General features: G+C 33.8%; 1 protein-coding gene across 1 annotated transcript in view; it reads right to left on the minus strand.

Moving 5' to 3' along the window:
* Nucleotides 1-20,225, minus strand: part of TMPRSS11F (transmembrane serine protease 11F) — a 52,117-nt gene that overhangs the window by 20,446 nt on the left and 11,446 nt on the right. The window contains exons 2-3 of the mRNA XM_010994708.3: nucleotides 7,126-7,277; nucleotides 4,177-4,295 (exon numbers count right to left, since the gene is read on the minus strand). Coding sequence (XP_010993010.3) covers nucleotides 4,177-4,295; nucleotides 7,126-7,277 — 271 coding nt within the window. The remainder of the gene's footprint in view (nucleotides 1-4,176; nucleotides 4,296-7,125; nucleotides 7,278-20,225) is intronic.

Genomic DNA, 20,225 nt, shown 5'->3' on the forward strand with positions numbered 1-20,225 from the left:
CAGGAATTGCCAAATATCTTTTGGGAAACAAGATTGCCCTCAATTGAGAACCACTGGGCCAGATTATGGATCAAGAGAACTCAGCCAGAAGGGGAGTCCATCTGCTCTAAAAAAACTCCAGGAGAGACTCAGCACTTGGAAACATTAAATACAAAAAAGAAGAAGGGGTGAAAAGAGAAATTACAAAAGCTAGTCACATTTCTATACACTAGTAAAAACCAGTTAAAAAAGTGTACTTTGAAAAGATATCAGTTAACAATGACTGAGTACATACACACACGAACACCAAAAAAAACCAAATAACGACAACAATAAATCTAAAGAAAGGTTAACTGGACCTTTTAGAAAAACACTGTGGTATTATTGAAATACAGTAAATAAGTATAAGTAAGTGATGTCAATTATTTAGTTAAGTCAAAATCTCAATATGAAGGGTGTGTGTGTGCGTGTGTGTGTGTGTTACTTGGTATGGAAAAGAAAAAGAACAAGAATAATCACTATATTCCTGAAGAAGATGATGATAAATCCAGGTGTATGGGTTGAATGGTGGCCCCCAAAGATATGTCTAACTCTGGAAATACGTAAATGTGTCCTTATTTGACAGAGGGTCTTTGCAGATGTAGTTAAGATGAAAACATTGTGGAGAAATCATCCAGAAACACCCTGAATCCAATTATAAGTGCCCTCCTCAGAGCAGAGAAGCACAAAAACACAGAGGAGGAGGCCAGATGAAGATGGAGACAGAGATTAGATTTATGTAGTCACTGTCATGAAATGCCTGAAGCTACTGGAAGCTGGAAGAGGCAAAGAGGGGTTCTTCCCTAGAGCCTCCCAAGGCTGCTAACATCTTGATTTCAGATTTCTGGTCTCCATAACTGTGAGGAAATAAATTTCTGTTGTTTTAGCTTGCTAATTTTTGGTAATTTGCTACAGAAGCACTAGGAAACTAATACAACATGTATCAACACATTTCAAACTGTAGAGGTTGAAGACTTGTGATATCGACACAGTGAAAAGCAAGCTGAGCAATGGAACAGATTAGAGAGCCCAGTAACATCCCACGTTGTACATGGAAATTGGAATTTGGGCGGTGATGGCATGGCAGACTAGCCAGGAAAGGACTGACTGTTCAATCAGTGGTGCTCAAAGAAATGCTTATTTGCATAGGGGAAAAAATGAAATTAAATGCCTAACTCAAAAACACTATCACGACTGGTGGTCATGCAGATGTCTACAAACCCCTTGGAAAACCACTGATCATAATCTAAAGTTGAGTCTGAGTATAGCCTGTGACCCAGGAAACTCTGTGCTTGGTTTATGATCTAGAGAGGCTCTAGCACATGGAATAGGAGGCATGTAAGGATATGCATTACCTGCATTGTTCATAAGTATAAGAAGTAAAAACATTCCAAATGTTTGCAATCATAAAATGAATTAAGTGGTATATTCTTTCTAGGGCATTCTACACAGAAGTGAAAATAAATGAGCCTAGAGCTGCATGCAACAAAATGAAAAATTCGTGAAAAACACAATGTTGAGTGAAAGAATAAATTCATAGAAGGATATAATATATTTCCATTTACATAAAGAGAGTCAAATTGCACAATATACTATTTTCTGTACAATTAGTCAAACTGAAGTTTTCACTGTGTTTGGCAAAACAAATTAAACAGAAAGTAAGGATTTAAAAAATGAACGAAAGGAAAAAATACAAAATACCAAGACACATCATTACAAAATTTTAGAAGACTAAAAAGTAGAGTATAAAGTGTCTAGAGAAAGAACAGATCACCTAAAAACATACTTTCTCCTCAGCCACATGTAACAGAGTAATAAAAATGAAGCAAGGCCTTGGATGGTCTGATGAGAAATTATTTTTAATTTGAAGTTTTACATTCAAACTATCAGCTGAATGGAATACAGAATAAAGGATTCTCTTGGCATAAGTAAGTCAGAAATATTACTTCTCATGCTCTTTTTCTTATGGAAGGTACTTGAGTACATAACCCACCAACAACATCAAGGAAAACATGGGATGCAAGAAGTACTGGGTCTCACACACCAGAGCAGTCCTGTTATGACCCACATTTATCTCTGTGAAGGGGTAGAAAGCAACCAATTCAAACTAAAGCAGGGAGCACAAAGTTTTAAGAAAGAAGAATTCAAAAAATAAAGAAATATTGAGACCTTGGAAATATCTGAAGATACTATAAAATGGCTTAAAAAAAGAGTGAGTCTATCTATTCAAACTTGTTTCTTGGCGCATTATTCCTTGAATGGCCCAAGAAGTGCAGTAACAAATAAAAAATGTTGGTGAAGACGTGGAGAAAAGGGAACTTTCATACATTGTTGGTGGGAATGTGAATTGATCCTCTACACTCTAGAAAATAGTACAGAGGTTCCTCAAAAAATTAAAACTAGAGCTACCATATGATCTAGCAATTCCACTTCTGGTATTTATTTGAAAAAAATGAAAACATTAACTCAAAAAGATATCTTTACCCCCATGCTCACTGCTGCAGTATTTACAACAGCCATGACATGCAAGCAAACCTAAGTGTTCACTGATGAATGAATGGGTAAAGAAAGTGTGACATATACATACAGTGGAATATTATTCAGCCATAAAAAGAATGAAATCTTGTCATTTGTGACAACATTGATGGACCATGAGGGCATTATGCTAAGTGAAGTAAGTCAGACAGAGAAAGATAAATACCATTTAATCTCACTTGTTTGGAACCTTAATGAGCAAACAAACAAAGGAAAAAACCCAAACTCACAGATAGAGAACAGATTGGTTGGTGGTTGCCAGAGATGAGGGGTGGGAGATAGGCAAAAGGGTGAAGGTGGTCAAAAGGTACTAACTTCCAATTATGGAGTAAATGAGACCTGGGATGTAATGTATAACATAATGACTATAGTTAATAATACTCTATTGTACATTTGAAAGTTGTCAAGGGAGTAATCTTAAAAGTTTTCACTACACAAAAAATTATATAAAACTATGTGTTGTTGCATATTAACTAGACTTATGGTGGTGATCATTTTTCAGTACATAAAAATATTGAACATTATGTTGTAAAACTGAAACTAATATAATGTTATCTATCAATTATATTTCAATTTAAAAATAAAATAATCTAAACAATTCTGAATAAAGCTACCTCCCAATAAAAAGAAAAAAAGGAAAGAACTATGGCAACAGACTTGTAAAAAATACTATTCTGTTAAATGACAAACACCATTTAAATAGCTAAGGAAATGAAAATACTCTGCTGGTTTTCAACATTTAGAATCAACTTGTATAGTGATAAATAGCCAAATAAAATGCATATGCCCTTCTACGTTGTTAATAATTCAGAGAAAGGAGAGTGCAGTGAGTAAAGAGTGGGAGTGCTTAGCTCCTCATCCTTTAATTGAGGTAGTGTCAGTAGCTAATCATAAAGAATCACACTAATTCACTCCCTTTTCTATAGACCCATTTCTTCTTTGTTCCAGAATAACTCCTAAGCTTAAAAAAGTACACTCTAGGCTAACACCCTGGGTTCTGCTAAAGAAATCTGTGGTCTCCATAGACATGATTTTCATTGAACAGAAAATGAAAGACTGTTCTAGTTGAGTTTCTGCTATGATACGTAAGGATTTAACTTGCCTAATATACTTTTAAAAATTAGAAATGCCTTGATAAGTGCCTCAGTTTTCAAGGAAAACCAAAATATTTGAGGGGCATGACTAAGTTTGAGATTGATAAGAATCAGAGCACACATCCTTGTATGTGACCCTTTATGTGCTTTTAAAAGTAAAATAAACAAAATGATAAGGCAAAGATAGCAATCATATATTCTTATGTTAAAATGTTTCAGGAAAATGAACCAAGAAAGAAAATCAAGAGTTTAAAAATAGAAAGAATATCTGTTTCAGCCAGTAATTTCCTCCGGTACTAATTAGTTGCCTACTCTAATCTACATACATTAAATGTACATGACATTATCCTAAATATTTTACATACATTAAGTTATTTCATCCTCACAGCCATATGACCTACATACTATATTATTATCCTCATTTTACAGAAGAAGAAATCGAGCTTGGAGCAGCTAAGTTCCTACAACAACCACAAAGTAAGGCAGAAAAATAACATTCATAAACTTTCAAAGTTTCTATTGGACTTACCATTCTCTCAATCTGATGACTTCTTTCCATAAACTCTCTTGAGGTTCTCATTCCATAATTTTCTTTGTATTTTATATTTGTAACTTTAAAAGAGGCAAGATAATAGAATGACTTATCATCTGAAAGGTAAAAATAAAATATCTATGCTTAGATATTATCAGTACTTGTCCCCCATCTCCAGGAAATAGGTTTACTATAATGCAGCTTATTTCTTCTTAGTACAAAATACATTATAGTCAGTTTTCAAATATTTTATGATTTCATTATTGCACCCAGCTAAAGTAGAAAATTCAGATCTCAAAGTATACTTTCAGAACACTCATTTATAGTGCTTACCCACATAGAAATTTTTATAGAATTAGATAAACAACATACAATGAAAAGTCACATATTGAAGGCAATTGCTTACAGTCATGTAAAAATGATCAGTTTCCTTAAAGAATTATAATATAGATATATCATAGTTAAACTGTATTATGAAGGTACATTGAACAAGATATCACTTTTTTCTATGCTACTGATAAGCTTAGTTAGATAGAAACCTGTATTTATTGTTTTCACTTTCTTTTTGCCCATTCAGTTCTCAAGTCTCTGTAATTTACTCCTAACACACTACTGAAGCTGCCATTGTCAACAACAACGGTTGTCATAACTAATAGCCACCTTTGCTTTGCTTTTTTTTTTTTTTAAATCATCTTGATTTCTTTGTGGTCTTAATCATGTTCCTTGAAATCTAGTCTTTAGTTTTATGAAGCCATTTTATAATTTTCTTCCTTCCTCCTGGTCACTCCTCAGTTACTTTGGAGGACTCTTTATTTCTACATCTATCCTTAGCCATTCAATGACCTAAAGTTGGCCTGGTCATGTTAAATAATTTCTTAGGTTTATCCTAACTATAATGCCCTCAACCATCAACTTTTGTTGATGTTAAAAGGTAAACTGAGGCATGTTTGGATTTTCAAGACTTTATTTGAGCATACATAGATTCAGATCTGGCAGCACCAAACCAAAAGTGGGTTAGGAGCACTTCACCAACAGGAGCTAGGGGAGATAACTAGTCAGGTTTATAATAAAGTAAAAACTGGTCACTTATAATTATTGAAATCCTTAGGATAAAAATAACTTCATCAAACACACTTCAATCCTGGAGATGTAAATTTTACCCTTAAGTTTGCTAAAATCCTTACTTCTGTTTTGGTTATTTCACATATTTCATTCTTTTTAACTTCCTCCTTTTCAGATCCATTTATTTCTGTTCTTTAATATTAGTATTTTAAAAATAAATTTTCTTCTTCTTGGTGTTATTCTAGTTACTACCATGTGTGTTTTTTTGTTCTGTTTTGTTTGCTGACTTTATTTCTTTATGCTATAAAAAAAGTACATTACTTTTCTGAAATGTGTGTCATCTTAGTTGCTTCTGTCTTACCTCTTCTACTTGTTTATCATCTGAGAGAGACTATCTTCTCTTTTGTTTTACTAAATTGCCATCCTTTTCAGGCTAATCTCAATGAGCTTCATGAAAAGTCCATGTGATCAATTTATTAAGTTCTTGATTGTTAACCTCTGTATTAGTTTCCTTTTGTTGCTATAACCAATCACCACCAATTCAGTGCATTAAAACAACAGAAATTTATTCTCTCACAGTTCTGAAGGTTAAAAGTCTGAAATGAGTTTTATAGGGCTAAAATCAAGACCTGTTTTTTCTGAAGGATCTAAGGGGAGAATATTTTTCCTGGCCTTTTTTGGCTTCTAGAGGCTGTCCTCATCCTTAGCCTATGCTGAGGCATCACATTGTTTGCTTGCTTCTTGTCACTATGTAGTCTTCTTCCTTTGACCTTTTTGCCTCTCTTTTATAGACACTGGGATTACATTTAGGGCCTACCTGGAAAATCCAGAAAGATCTCTCTTCGAAATCTTTAATGTAATCACGCCTGGAAAGTCCCTTTTGACATATAAGGGAAAACTCATAGGTTACAAAGATGCAGGCACATGTCTTGGGAGTGTGGGAACGTTATTCAGCCTAACACAACCTCTATGATATTTTAAAAGTATTTTTAAACCATTATTTTTAATATCAGTTTACTTTTTTCTTTTTTGAACACACGCAGTATTGAAGATAAAGGGATTTTAAACACAAAACTACTTCACTACCTTTTAACCCAAAGAAAATATTAACAAGAAAGATACACCTGCAGGGGTTAATGTGGTTTATCCTTTTATTTCATGAGAGTCTAAGAAATAGGTATCATCAATCCCCCGGTAAAGTGGATAGGAAGGTAAACTGAGCATGTTGGACAATATTTCATTTTTTCCTGGGAAGTCTTTCAAGTATGGTTTTACTGTTGAGTCATGGGATTCTATAAAATTCTAAGAAAAGTCTCAGTCACATGTGATTATAAATACACATACCAATGACAAAGGTAACTGACCTTGGTTGGTTGTCATTTGGTTGAACTGTGGTCCTGACTATCCATTTTTGCACATAATGCTGAATTAATTCTGAGTTTTCTCTTCTCCCCCCAGTCATGAAACAATCTCTTTTTCCTTCAAAAATAATGTTTAATCTTTAGCCCTTTAAAGATTTCTTTTAAGATAACTTTTCTCATATCAGCTTTTCTTGGGGAAATTTATTAATATATTGATTTTAAAAAAAGTATATTAAACTCAACAATGACATCTTTATTCTAAAGATAATCTTTTCATTCTTTCTCTTTTTAAATATACATCTCTTTTACATGTGTCTATCTATATAATGCATATTGCAAGATTCAGTGGCTGGAAATAAGCACCACAGGGCTCAATATATGAGCAAACTAAAATTTAACATCAATAAAGAGTTAGTCATTAGAATGCTAATAGCATGCAAATAACATTTTTTATACAACAGAGATTTTTACGATGTTAAGTCATGGAGCACTCAGGCAATAGAAATGTGACCTGGATACTTACCCTCAACAACAAAATGAGTAACAATGCCAGTTGCGATTCCTATGATTGCTACAATTGCCACAGTGTAAAGAGCTAGCCTTATTGGGTCCCAAAATTGTTGTTTTCTTTGATATTCAACTTGTGGGTAATCAGCTTCTGAAAATTCAACTGGTCTGTGATAATGGAAAGAAAAACATTAAGACAAATTTCAGTATGGTTCTACTCTGTGTTCACTTGCTCTTTTCCTCTATGAGAATAGTTTTTACTGTTAATTAATAATAAGATACTTAGATTTTTAAAGAACACAAGGTTTTAATGTGTATACCTTCCCCCAACACCTTAATCACAGTGTAAGTTTTAGTTAAAACTCTCCTGATGTTGACATTCAAGTGAGGATATCTTCCTGCTACATTTTGTCTGACATATAGGCAACGTGAATTTTGAGTGGTGAGGTATAAAGACTCACTTAATAAAAAGGTAATTTATAAATAACATTTTCGTATTTTAATAAGGGACTTTTTAGCAATAAAGTTATATAATTCATCAGTTTTACTTGATTAAATGTAGAAGATTTTAATATGTATAATTTTTTAAAGACCTTAAAAATTTCTTAATGGCTTGTTCTTAAAGTAGCAACATTAATCTTAAAGTCCTGAACTGATTCCTCACATTTTTATTAGCACCTCCCAGTGAAACCACAAATTGTGAACTGTACTTGATAAGACTCCAGTCCCCATGACTGGATGCTTTTCCATGTGACACTTACCTGTCCCAACTCATGTACTACCTCCCCACGTAAAATATCTTAAACCATTTAAATTATCTTCCTCCAATCTGAGAGCTGGTATTTATTTACTTCATTTTCTGAATCCCCAAATAGGATTCAATATTTAATATTTGCAAATGAGATATTTTTGTAAAAGTTTTTACGTTTTAATTTTATCTAGCAAATATTTATTTAAATTTTACTCATTAAATGAGATAATCTTGAGCATAGTATCTACCATATTATGATAATGCTTCAGAAACTATCCTAGAGCCAAAGAGGTATAAAGATTCTAAAATACACTCTTTGCCTCCAGGACACTCACACTTTAAAAGGGGATACAGACACAGAAACAAGTAATTAATATAGTGTGAAATGTGCCAAAATAGAACTTTGTACAAGAAGAGAAAACAATTAACCTCTTGGAAGGCTGTGTCAGGAATTTTATCAAGAAAACAACACAATTAAAACTTTGAGTGAGAGAAGTTCTCCAGGTATAAAAAAGGAGAAAAGAACAGAAAAATAGCATGTGCAAACAAACAAACAAAAAACCTCAAAAAATCTAAAAGTGTGAAACAGCATTTATCCCTAATAATTAATACTGGGAAAAATATACACGTAAAATGCGGCTTTTGCCCTCAAAGAATTTATGGTCTCCCAAAGTATATCCATGATTGCAAGTCTTTCACAGTATTGCTATGCTAGAAAGAGGATATGGTAAGGCTGGTGGGCTGGACAAGCTTATGAGGAGTCTTATAACCCAAAGGAAAGAGCTTGAAATTGACTCTGCAGGGGGTGGGCAACCAATGAAAGTTTTAATTAGGCTAGAATTTAGAACAATCACAGAGGTGTGAATGAGAATTAGAGCAAGAGTGCAGCTAGGAAGACCAGTTTAGAAGTAATTTTGAAGGTCCAGGAGAGACAGGGTGAGGGCCTGAACTAAGGCTGAGGCAGTGGGGTGGAGAGGAGGAGATGATTTAGCTCTAGTCCTGGAGCTTTGTTCCCAGCTTAGCTGTGAGACAAGGAAAAGATTAATGGCTCCTTTGTTTCCATGTTCATGTAATGTGTCTCCAGTTAAGATGCTGAAAATTAAATGAAGAGAAAATGTTTCCAACATAGACGTCAAAGTTGTTAATAATGAGCAGTGTGCTGTCTTCACACTTGGTCTGAGCCAAGTGGAAAGTATCCATTTTTTATATCTTCCCGTTGACTCATTTTATTTTAATTGTGTCACTAACACCTGTTTGCATGACTCTAATAAAAGTAGCTATTCAAGTTGGTACCACACAACCCAGAAAAAAACAAAAAAAAGTTACTTATATTCCCATGTACAATGCCCTCCTCCTAATTCACAACTGAAGTCTCCATTTCCAAAATCCAGGCATTAAGTAGTCTTGATTATTTAGTGTATGGATATTTTGGTTGCTGTAGGTTTTTTCTTTTTAATTCACTTCCTTTCCCCCTAAGTTTCGTCAGTTTGGTTTCAGTATCCTGAGCCCTTCAATAAGCAAGAAATGACAAAAATCAAATTCTCTCACATTTATGGGAAGGATGTTATATTACATCATGATAACACTGTATCAGGGTAAAGGAGATTTTTAAAAATCATAGCCATATTTAATTTTAAAATGAGTTTTGTCTGGTAATCTGCTACTCTCAGTCTGATATAACTGTAATATTGACTTTATCTCATGTCAAAGTTGAAATAAGTTTTGCCAAAAACTCATTTCTGTATCTTGAAGTAGAGTTGTAGGGAACAATATGCAGGTACCAGCTAACTGCAAAGGAAGTGATGTTTCCCTTAGAGGGGAAAAAAGGTCATAAAAACCTAACAAAGTACTCAGAAAATTTAAAGTAATTTGTTAGTTAGGCTGTTGTGAAATGTCTGTGATGAGCATAATAGATAAAACACATTCAAAGCAGTGTTAAGTGTGCAATGAACTTTGAGAACTTGGCTATGATAGATTAGAAATATCTTTTTAATGTACAATTGATTCAGACTTTGAAAAAAGATTATTTTAATTTGATCACACTTAAAATCCCTTTATATATTTCTATATGTTTCTTCTGATTTGTACATTATAATTATTTATTCATTTAATCTGAATATGAGTCTAATGATAAATGGAACTTTTGATAAAAGCCTTTTATGCTAACTAGTATTGCATCTGTTTAAAAGAGAGAATTAAGCGTAAACTTGTTCTTTAAAAAAAGTCCATTAAAATGAACAAAATAAAGGAACTAAAGTCTTTCAGTAATTTGAATAAAAATAAAACTAGAGTGGTTACACAAATGAAGTACCCATGTAAACATTATTAGAAAAAGCATGAAATTCAGCATCAGAAATCCAAAGTTCAAGTCTTTGGTCATATATTAACCTTTTTATCTTGATGTATCTGATTTTAAGAATCCCTTGCTGATTAAATTAGGGTGATAATATCCCCCCCCAACTTTCAAAGAGGTTGTGAAGACTTTAAGTTATGTATGAGCTATTTCATAATTTCTGAATAACTATATGAATAGAAATTGTCAGAAGCCATAAGCTTCTTTGAGAAAAATAAGATTATTCTACTGCTCTGTATCTAACCATAACTAGCATGATTACTGACATAAATATTGTTGCTCTTTGAATGAATGAATGAATGATGAATGAAAGAATTACACTCTTAGATTCTACATCTAGAAAAATAATTTGCATACAAAAGCTAAAAAATTCTAAAATAAAAGTATTATTATCAATACTTACCAATTATTTTATAAACACCAACCATATTTTAGGCACTAATAATTATTGAATACACAGTGAATAAAATGAAAATATATGATCCTTGCTGTTGTAGTGTTTGTAGTCTAGAAGGAGAGAAAGATAAAACTAGTAAGCATAGAGAGCCTTAAAGTTGTGATAATAGCTAAGAAGAATATGAATAAGATGACTGTGACTGAAAATAAGAGTATATAGACGGGGCGGGGAGAGGGAAACTACTTGAAAGAGGGAGTAAGGGAGACCTCTTTGGGAAGATAGTATTTATGCTGAGACGTGACTACGAGGAGATCTTCCACGTGTAGAATTGTTGCAAGTCTGTTTCTGGTGGATAGAAAGTGTGCGAAGTGCCTGCATTAGAAAATAACTTGGAGTTGGAATTATTGGCCATTAAAATTATTATGGAGAAGCAATTATAAACCAATGAACATTTCCTGGCTTAAAATATTGTTAATAAAAGAAACATTTCAGTTTCTTTAGCAGAAGAAATTCCTTTTATATTACTGCAGAGGTAACCCCTGTTTATATTTTCCTGTCTTAGCCTATGCTGCTATTTCATTCTTATGACTTAACTCAGCTAGATATAGTAGACAAGCTACATTATCAGAGAGCTAAAAGATAACATGTAGAAAAAAAAAAACTGTGTCTTACACCTTTCTTTCTAGACAGTCTCAGAAATGTTTTGATCAAGAGAGCAAATATAACCTCTGTGACTGCCAACCACCCCCCAAAATGCCACCTGTGTAGATTAGCAATTAAGCCCAAGAGTTATATCCTGTTTTAGAGGCAGCTCTTGGGTGATAATCACTATAATCATGCCTAAATAAACAGGTGAGAAAGCTTGCCCCTTCCCAATCACCAGTTGTAACAAGCTGTATAATTAGTGTATCAGAGATAGCTGATGATTGGATGTATGACAGTTGCTTATTAGAGAGAGCTTATAGCTAGTTCAGTCTTGAACTTTTAAGAAGTTTATTTAAGCAATTGAAACAGACCTGCTTTTCCATAGTTTCCTTTATAGAACTTTTCTCAAAATGGATGCTTTTATGACAAAATTAATTGATTTTCTAACGAGTTATTCAAGTAGCACTGTGCAGAAGTAGGCCACCTTCATTATATATTACATTAAACGGCGTGTCTTTTATGTCAGGCACATTGGGACAATTGTTATATAAGTAAGACATATTCTAGCCCCTCAAGTCTCAACGTAGGTAAATCTTTTAGATTCTTGATTTAATGTGAGAATCCATGGAATAAAAGTTGTTCAAAATCCAATGAAATATGAAGTTACATGGAAAAGTCATAGTAATTTTGACCAGATTAAAGAACAATGAGTTACAAATAAGTCATGATAATGAAGATGTGTAAGATAGCCTATTAGTGCCTAAGTTATTATTTCAGAATTTTTCAAAGTTAATCCATTTGTTTCCTTTTAAAGAGTTAAATTGAAATATTTGTAAGCATACAAGGTTCAGGTGGATTGTGCAAGTCGCAAGAGGACACTCACGATGAGAGAGATATCCCCAGGCTAGAGTAAAACTTCATTAATCACTAACATCACTGCCAGGTGTTCTCTGGATGGTAAAGATTTGTCAGATGACAAAAGGGTTACATTTAACATTTATATTTAGGATTGCTTTTGTACCTGTCTTTTTTTTCTTGATATGACCTCAGCCACTAATTTGAGATACTTTATAGCATGTGGTTTGGCAAAGTACTCTGCCCTTTAAAAAATTTAATCCCATGGTTTAATTTATTCAGCTAAAAAATGGGGATATGAACCAGCTCTTTACTGAAATATAAGTGCTGGCATCACTTTTCCCATTTCTAGATTTAATAATACAATCAGTGTGTGTATGATTTTCTAAGGTTGTATCACCAGAAAACATCTATGCTATTACTGAGTAATTATTTGTTGGTTTAGTGTCGACTGACTGCTTCTCATCTTCTCTGAGCTACTTGTAATACACGACTTTCCAGGGAAAATACATACATTTATATTTCACATTTAGTTTGTAATAATAGAGACATTTAAGATATGTAAACTATAGTATTTTATTTGTGGATTTAGAGGAAAAGCTTGTTCTAAGCCTTTTAAACTCGAATATTGTCTACTTTCTCTGAACTCCAAATAGGTTATAAGTTTTTCCAGTACTTTTCTCTCCCAAAGTCTTACTTCGTGACTATGAGTTCATAGTAAAGGCTCCCAAACTACATATTAATAATTAGACTTGGTTTATTCATGTAAAATATGTCAAGTGTTTTCAGGTAAAGGTCTCTAGTACTGAACTTGGAATATATCCAAAGGCACATGAGGCATGATCTGGTTGGCAGGATTGTTACATGTCCTTTTGTTACAGTTATTTCAGTTCTTTTTAAGAACCTTTATTATGTGCCTAATATATTCCAAACACTGGGGATAAAAAAATTTAAAAACAAAATCACAACAATATAGACTTTATATTCAAAGGGTTTATGGTACAGTAGAAAGGAATAAAATAATAAAATCATTTAGTGTCATAGGAAAATCATAAAGTTACCAAGTATTGTGATAAGAAAACATACAGGATTGAACACTAAAAGTTGTTTGAGAAAGGAACAGAAATGGGTACAGGAAGGAGTTCTCAGATAATATGACAGCTGAGCCAGCCCTTGAAGAATAAAGGGAGTTCTCCAGCATGGGATACTGGTTAAATACATCCTGCCCCTTGTACTCCTTGCTTACAAGCAGAACAATTTCTCATTATCATGAAAGCACCTTTTAAAACAGAAATATGACCATAGAATTTATTCGGAAGTGAAAGAAAACTCCCTGATTAGTAGCATTTTCCACTACCACTTCAAGGAAAAATTAATGAAATTGACAAAAGAAATAATTCACATTATTTCAGATAAAAGGTGAGAAGAAGTAAAAAGAGTTTAAGAATATCTGGGAAGCCATTTTAATGGTTTAAACAGTTTAATTTACTTAGGCTTATAACAATGCAATACTTTGGGAGATTTCTTCCTATGGGAAGACTGTTGGCAATACTAGAAAACATGGGTCAGAAACATTGGCAAAATGATAGGTAGTAAAAAAAAAAAAAAAAAGAAGAAGAAGAAGAACTGATTGTATTGTTGCAGCACTTAAATGATCCAGCTACCTAAGTAGTGACACTGGTATATTCATGACAAGGCAAAATCTGCTCTGGACTTCATAAGACTTTCAAAGATAAACAAATCAAAAGACTCTGGCAAGAAATTGTCCTTAGTTTTGTCCATAAGACACACATGGTCATATTCTGTAAATGCCATGATAATAAGTGACTGCAGAAGCACAAGGAACTGATGAAGTGGTGGAAAAATCGGGGAATTTCAAGCATGAGTTAGTCATCAAAATTTGCTTCCCTATCAGCCAGATATGACTGGTTTGGCAGGCACTGGAGAAGGCAAAGCTGCAGAGTGTGGGCAGAAATTGCACAGCATCCTGTTCCTTTACTAGAATGTGTAATAGCTCTATAGGTGGGGTGGGGGTGGGGGGAGGCAGGATGTTAGTCTTGTTAATTCTTATTTATCTAGTACAATATAATATGGAAGTATGTAAAACATTTCAGGATATCAGTGACAAAAATTTCATGTGTTTTCCAAAAATTCCTTAAACATCTTTTAAGACCTTTGAGTTCTAGATCTGGCATAAGATCTTTACCCCTTTATAGCTGACCTTCAAAATAATGATCGCTATCATGTAAGCACCCAGAAGCAACCTCCTCCCATGCTATGACATCAGCAAGGTCAGCTCTGCCTCTGAAAGCAGCTCCACAAACAACAATATTTAGTAATTTAATTTAATTCTTGCAAATATGAGTAACATTTCTATGGTTTCCCCATATCCTTAAAAAATATGGCAGACATTTCAAGATCATTTATTTTCTGGTTGACTACAAAAGTTGCATTAGAACGATCACATTTTCTGCCTCAAGAAGACTTTCTGATTACTATGATTATCAAACATACTGTTAATAAGACACCTGATTTTATTCGTTGATTCAATGTATGTTCATTGAGCACCTACTTATTTCAGACACTATTTTATATAGTAGGGATATAGCAGGACTGAGAATATGTTCTCTGCCTTCACATCTCCTGAGGGGAAGACAGCAAGAAATAAATCTATACATAAATGTAAAGTGTCAGGTAAGAGGATAGAGAATGAATGCAGGTGGGTTGAGATTAGAGATCAGGGGAGACCTTTTTGCAAAGGTGACATCTAAGCAGAGATATGCACAAAGTGAAGGCTGGAATCATTCATAGATCCAAGCGACACACAAATTCTTTAGCGTGACCTTGATGGAGCCCTTGGCATCCTGATCTCCCATACAGCACCTTCTCATCTCACATTTGATTCACCAGCCTTTACCTGCTATACACCCAGGAGGGCCTTATCACTTTTCAAGTGTCACCTCTATAAAGTCTGTTCAACATAGGAAAATCCTATAAGAAAGGAACCAGTAGACATGTAGCAGATATAAACATGAGCCATTTATTCCCTGCTGTGCCAGGACTTAGAAGAACTAGGAAAGTCTGGGATCTAAAGAAATAGTCTTAGAGGGATCTCCTTTCTCTGAGACTGTTGTAGACACAAGTGCATTTATACATCTGAGAGTAGGAATTTGAAGACTCCTTTCTTGGTTTTATCCGGGAAGCCAAATAGAATCTCAAAATTCATAGTTAAACATGTTATAATTAACCCACTTAAATCACCAGTGCTATAATCTCCTTTATCGTATCACTACTATAATGTTGGCCAGCCTATCCTTGAAATCCTTCCTTCCTAACTTCCCAAGGAAACTCCTTTCACCTTTGAATAACCTGATGGTGGTTTTAAAGAATGCATTCCTAAACTTTATATCCATTACGCTAGTTATATTTCCTTAGGATCACACAAAATGGATCTAATCCTTCTGTCACATGTAATTCATTCAACAAGTTCTGATTGAAAACCTAGAGCGTGCCCAGCACTGTTATAGGCACTGGTATTCACTGATCAACAAACCTAGGTCCCTGCTGTCACATGAATTAAAATCAGGTAAACATATCCAATTCTTTTCACCAGTGAGCCAAATCCCCTCACTGCCTTGGGGAAACAATTAGGGACATATTGAGAAAAAATGTCCCAAACATCTTTCAACAATTGAGAAATATTAATAGGAATCATTTAACAGATGAATATAAATGATGAAAGCGCAGCTCCCTGAGAATTTTCTAAGTATGCTTTTTACATTCAGAATTGAAGGCTTTGGCCTTGTTTTCAAATCAACCAACTCAAAATTAGAAAGAGACCCAAGAGTTTATGTTAAATAAAGTTGTATATTAATTTGACTCAGCAACACAAAGGAAAGGAGGATGAGTTGGCCAAGGGTTTAAGTACAAAATAAGTTATTTTGTGAAGACTGTATAAACATTTTTAATAAAGTGTGACCAATATTATTGAAATCTTTATAATCACTCTTCTATGACTTCTCTTTAGGCATATTTCTATGTTTGTCCTTAACGTTATAAAATGTTACCAGGAAACGCTGTACAATTAATTTGAACTTGATGACGTGAATCCATTTATATAGCTGATGCCATCAAGATGAGAATTTAAATACATGACTATTCTTGATACCAAAGAAATGTGAATAACCAGCTTAAGTTATACTCCTCCATGTACAGCATCAATATTTATGTGCTAATCAGGTGTTCTCAGGACAGCAGCCCTAAGGGGAATTCTTTTTATACTTTACACATGTCTTAACACACTTGTACTCAACTTGCAGCATAGATACAAATAAGATATTCTGTCTGGGCACAGTCCTCTCTACTTCTTGCCAAAAAGCATTCATTTCTGGGAATGCTGATGCTTAGTAGTACTTCTTTAATGACACAGGTTACCTGAGGTTAACAGCCTTCCTTAAAACACACACAAACACAGTGACACACACATGTTAATGTAGAGAAGCAGCAACAGAAAACTAACACAATATTCATTCACTGTAAATGAAATTTTGAGTACACAAAGGAACCTTTTTGAACCTCAGCAATATCCACAGACTCAGAAACTTCCTCCCCAGTGTTTTGCCTTGAATATGAGACACAGTGGAATTAAATCACCAGCAATGAACTATCTTTTATTATGGTCTGCTCTATGGTCAGTCGAAAGACATAAAGTTTGTTTTGAGTTGAGATGAAGTATAATCCCATAGTGATTAAAAGCACCCTAAGGAGTCCAGCTGATCCCTTTTAAATTCCCACTGTAATGCTTAACAGCTGTGTGACTTTAGGCATGATGTGTAACTTCTCTGTGCTTTAATTTTTTTAATCAGCAAAATGGATATAATTGTATCTAATTCATAGGTTTCTTATGAAAATAAAATGAGATAATGTATGTAAAATGCCATAAGTACTATAAAGGTTTTTGCTGTTATTAAAATGCCACTAACTGATCTTTATAAAAATCCATTGTTTTCCCAGGAATAACTGAATTCAATTGTCTTTCCTCTTTTTCTGTGTAGCCATTTTATTCTGGTTCTCACTTCAATAGAATATATTTTCCACTCTTATCTGACTTTCTTGCCTTGAAAATAAAATGGTTCTAGTAGAAGTCCAACGATGGGAATGAAGACTAACAACTCTTCAGTCATTTGTCAAAGACATGGTATTAAGCCCCCTCAGAATAATCAAGGCCACTGTGCATTTTGATCCCATTTTTCTTTTATGCCTTATTAAGGTTGAAGCTCACCAGTTAGAGGTGGTTTCTATATAAATTCTGTATTGTATTAAGCATGACGCTGACATAATTGAACCCCAGCACCATAACCCCAGAACCCAGCTCTTCTCCTCATTTTACCTTGTTTGCCTAGTCTGCTTCTTACAGCTGAAGCTTACACATCTGCCATCACAATTTTCACTCATCTCAGTTCAGTATTTCTGAAATTATTCTTTCTCTTACATTGACTCTCTGAATAAACACTTTCTCTTTATAAAATTTTTATGACTATTATAACCACTCAGACATTCTTGCTTGCTATATTACGAGGCCATGAAATAGATTGCCTAAAACTTGCCCATGGCAGTAGGTTCTACTATTTATTGTTAGCTTTAAGACTTTTTGATAACTTTCAGTTCCATATCTAAAAAAATAGGGGCTTTACTGACATTAATGACTCTAATGTTCTGGACTGTATTATGAGAAAATATAAATTAAGTGCTGAGCATAGTGCCTGACAGATAATAAGCAGTCAATGAAAGGAAGGTATTATAATTATTATTTATCAACTTGAAACTGTAATTTATTCAATGGTACCACAAATGCCATCATCGGGGAAGCATATTTGTGTGATTTCCACTTTGGAACCTCTCCTCGTCAATCATGGTGCTGAACAGTTGATACATTTTATCTCAAATTCATCCAACAATTTTGTCATATTATTAAAATTAACTAAGACTTAGATTAATTTGGGCAAGGTAAGATTGACAAGAATTGGGACAAGAATTTAAATTTAGGACTGTGATTCTAAATCTTAAATCATTTCTGTGTCCTACATATCTTGTCCTTTGATAATTAACCCAAAAATAAACCCAAAGATTTGGGTTAAGTCCTACTTCAGTGTGTCCTAACTGAACTATCACAGTGGAGTCTTAGCTAGTCTCCTTGTTTTCACTTTTTCTCCCCAGCAATCTAACACCAGTGAACAGAAATATTTTGGAAAGCCCTTTTCTGATGGTGTTTCTTTTGCTTAAATGTCTTCAGCTGCCTGCTGTCCACTGAATCAAGGCTAGACATTCACTCATAGGTCTAAACCTACCTTTTCAGCCAGTTGATGGCTATTTTCATTAAAGTTCCCAGTAGTTTGCCTACTGGACTAACTTTGATCCCTTGAACATGCTCCCACACTTTAATGACTCTGCTCAAGCTGTGGCCTCCATCAGTGATACTCTTTCCTACCTCTTCGCCACACCCAAATCCTATCCACCCTTCAAGATCCAACTCAACTATTTTGTTTCCATGGAAGTTTTCTGAATCTCTAGCTAAAAGTGATCCCTATTTTCATACTTCCAAACGTCTTCAGGGTTAATAGTTCTCTATTACACGTTGTGCTCTCCCTACTGCACGTTTGTTTCCATAGTGTCCTATACTTCTCCAACTTTAAGTTAATAATAAACAATCAAATATTATTTGTATCGATTTTAATGTCTTTTTCACCCTGCTAGGCTGAAAATCTTGTAAGGCATGAATAGTACCTATCTTGTTCATTGTTGTAGCTCCTGTGTCTAGCACAGTGCCGTATACAATAGTTGTTCAATAAACATTTTTGAGTAGGTATGTATATACTACATTCTACTTTATTTAATTATCTGCATCCTCTCCTAGGTTATGATTTTCTAAGAGCAGATACTGTGACATTCTTCTTTATATCACTCACTGAGTTCATAAATATGTGCTAAGTGCATTAATAAATCTTCCCTTTACAAAGTTTGCTCTATAGAAAATAAAATTTCAGAATATTTATATTTTTAATACTATGCACTAAGTTAAATATTATACAGCTATATTCTTATACTTTAAAGAAAATTAACCTAGATGACTGCTTCTAGATAATAAACTGGGGTTGCACCGGTCAATATTTTATGAAATACTGTTTGCTGCGAATTTACAAATGCCAATAGGAATAACAGATAATCCCAAGAATTAGACCATAATGGAATAAAGGTTTGCAGTTGCATAAGCATGTTGATTTGTATAAAAACCAACTCAGAAAGTCTCAGTCAAATTCTTCTAATCTTGCTGAAGTTTTACTTTGAATAAACTTTTTTTTAAATTAAGAAGTTTGTTTTCTTAAACAGTTAAGAAATAATTTAGTCCCATCCTTACCACTACGTTAAATTTACATGCATGAGAGCTATCTTGGTGGCCTAGTTCTAGATATTATGTATATGTATAATTACATTTTCAAAAATTACATAATTCAAGCTATCTTATTTCTCAGTTATGTTGGCCTGGCAATATTCTACTCTGATAATTAAAAAACTTTGTCTACATTTTTGCATTGAAGAGTTCTTCTTTTGCTTATTTGCTTGAAATAGTCCTCCCCAGATATTTACAGGTCTCACTTTAAGGACTCTCTGATTATATTAAAATAGCCCATCTCACTTTCTATCCTTTTATTCTTTTTCATTAGTCTTTGTTGCATTTAATCATTACCAAAATTATGATATATATTTGCTTAATTTCCATATCCTCCATTAAAATATATTGATACCAGACAATGATAGACATCAATTAACTATTTGATGAATAAGTGAACTTAACATTTAACTTAACAGTTGCTTCCTATAAAGAATCATTTATTGCTCTTCCAGTATTTTATAACATAAACCTGTTTATCAGGTTGAACAGCAAATTTGTGTCAAAGATACGTTAAGTTGTTTGCAATTATTTTTCAAATATTCATACAGCTAAACAAGAGACACGTAGCTGCATAGTATGAATTTCTTAAGGTAAGACATTCTGTCTCATTGACTTAAAACTCATTGTTTTTGTTGTTGAACACAGTGAATCAGCATCCAAGGGAA

The sequence above is a fragment of the Camelus dromedarius genome, chromosome 1, assembly GCF_036321535.1.
Source record: "Camelus dromedarius isolate mCamDro1 chromosome 1, mCamDro1.pat, whole genome shotgun sequence".
NCBI lineage: Eukaryota > Metazoa > Chordata > Mammalia > Artiodactyla > Camelidae > Camelus > Camelus dromedarius.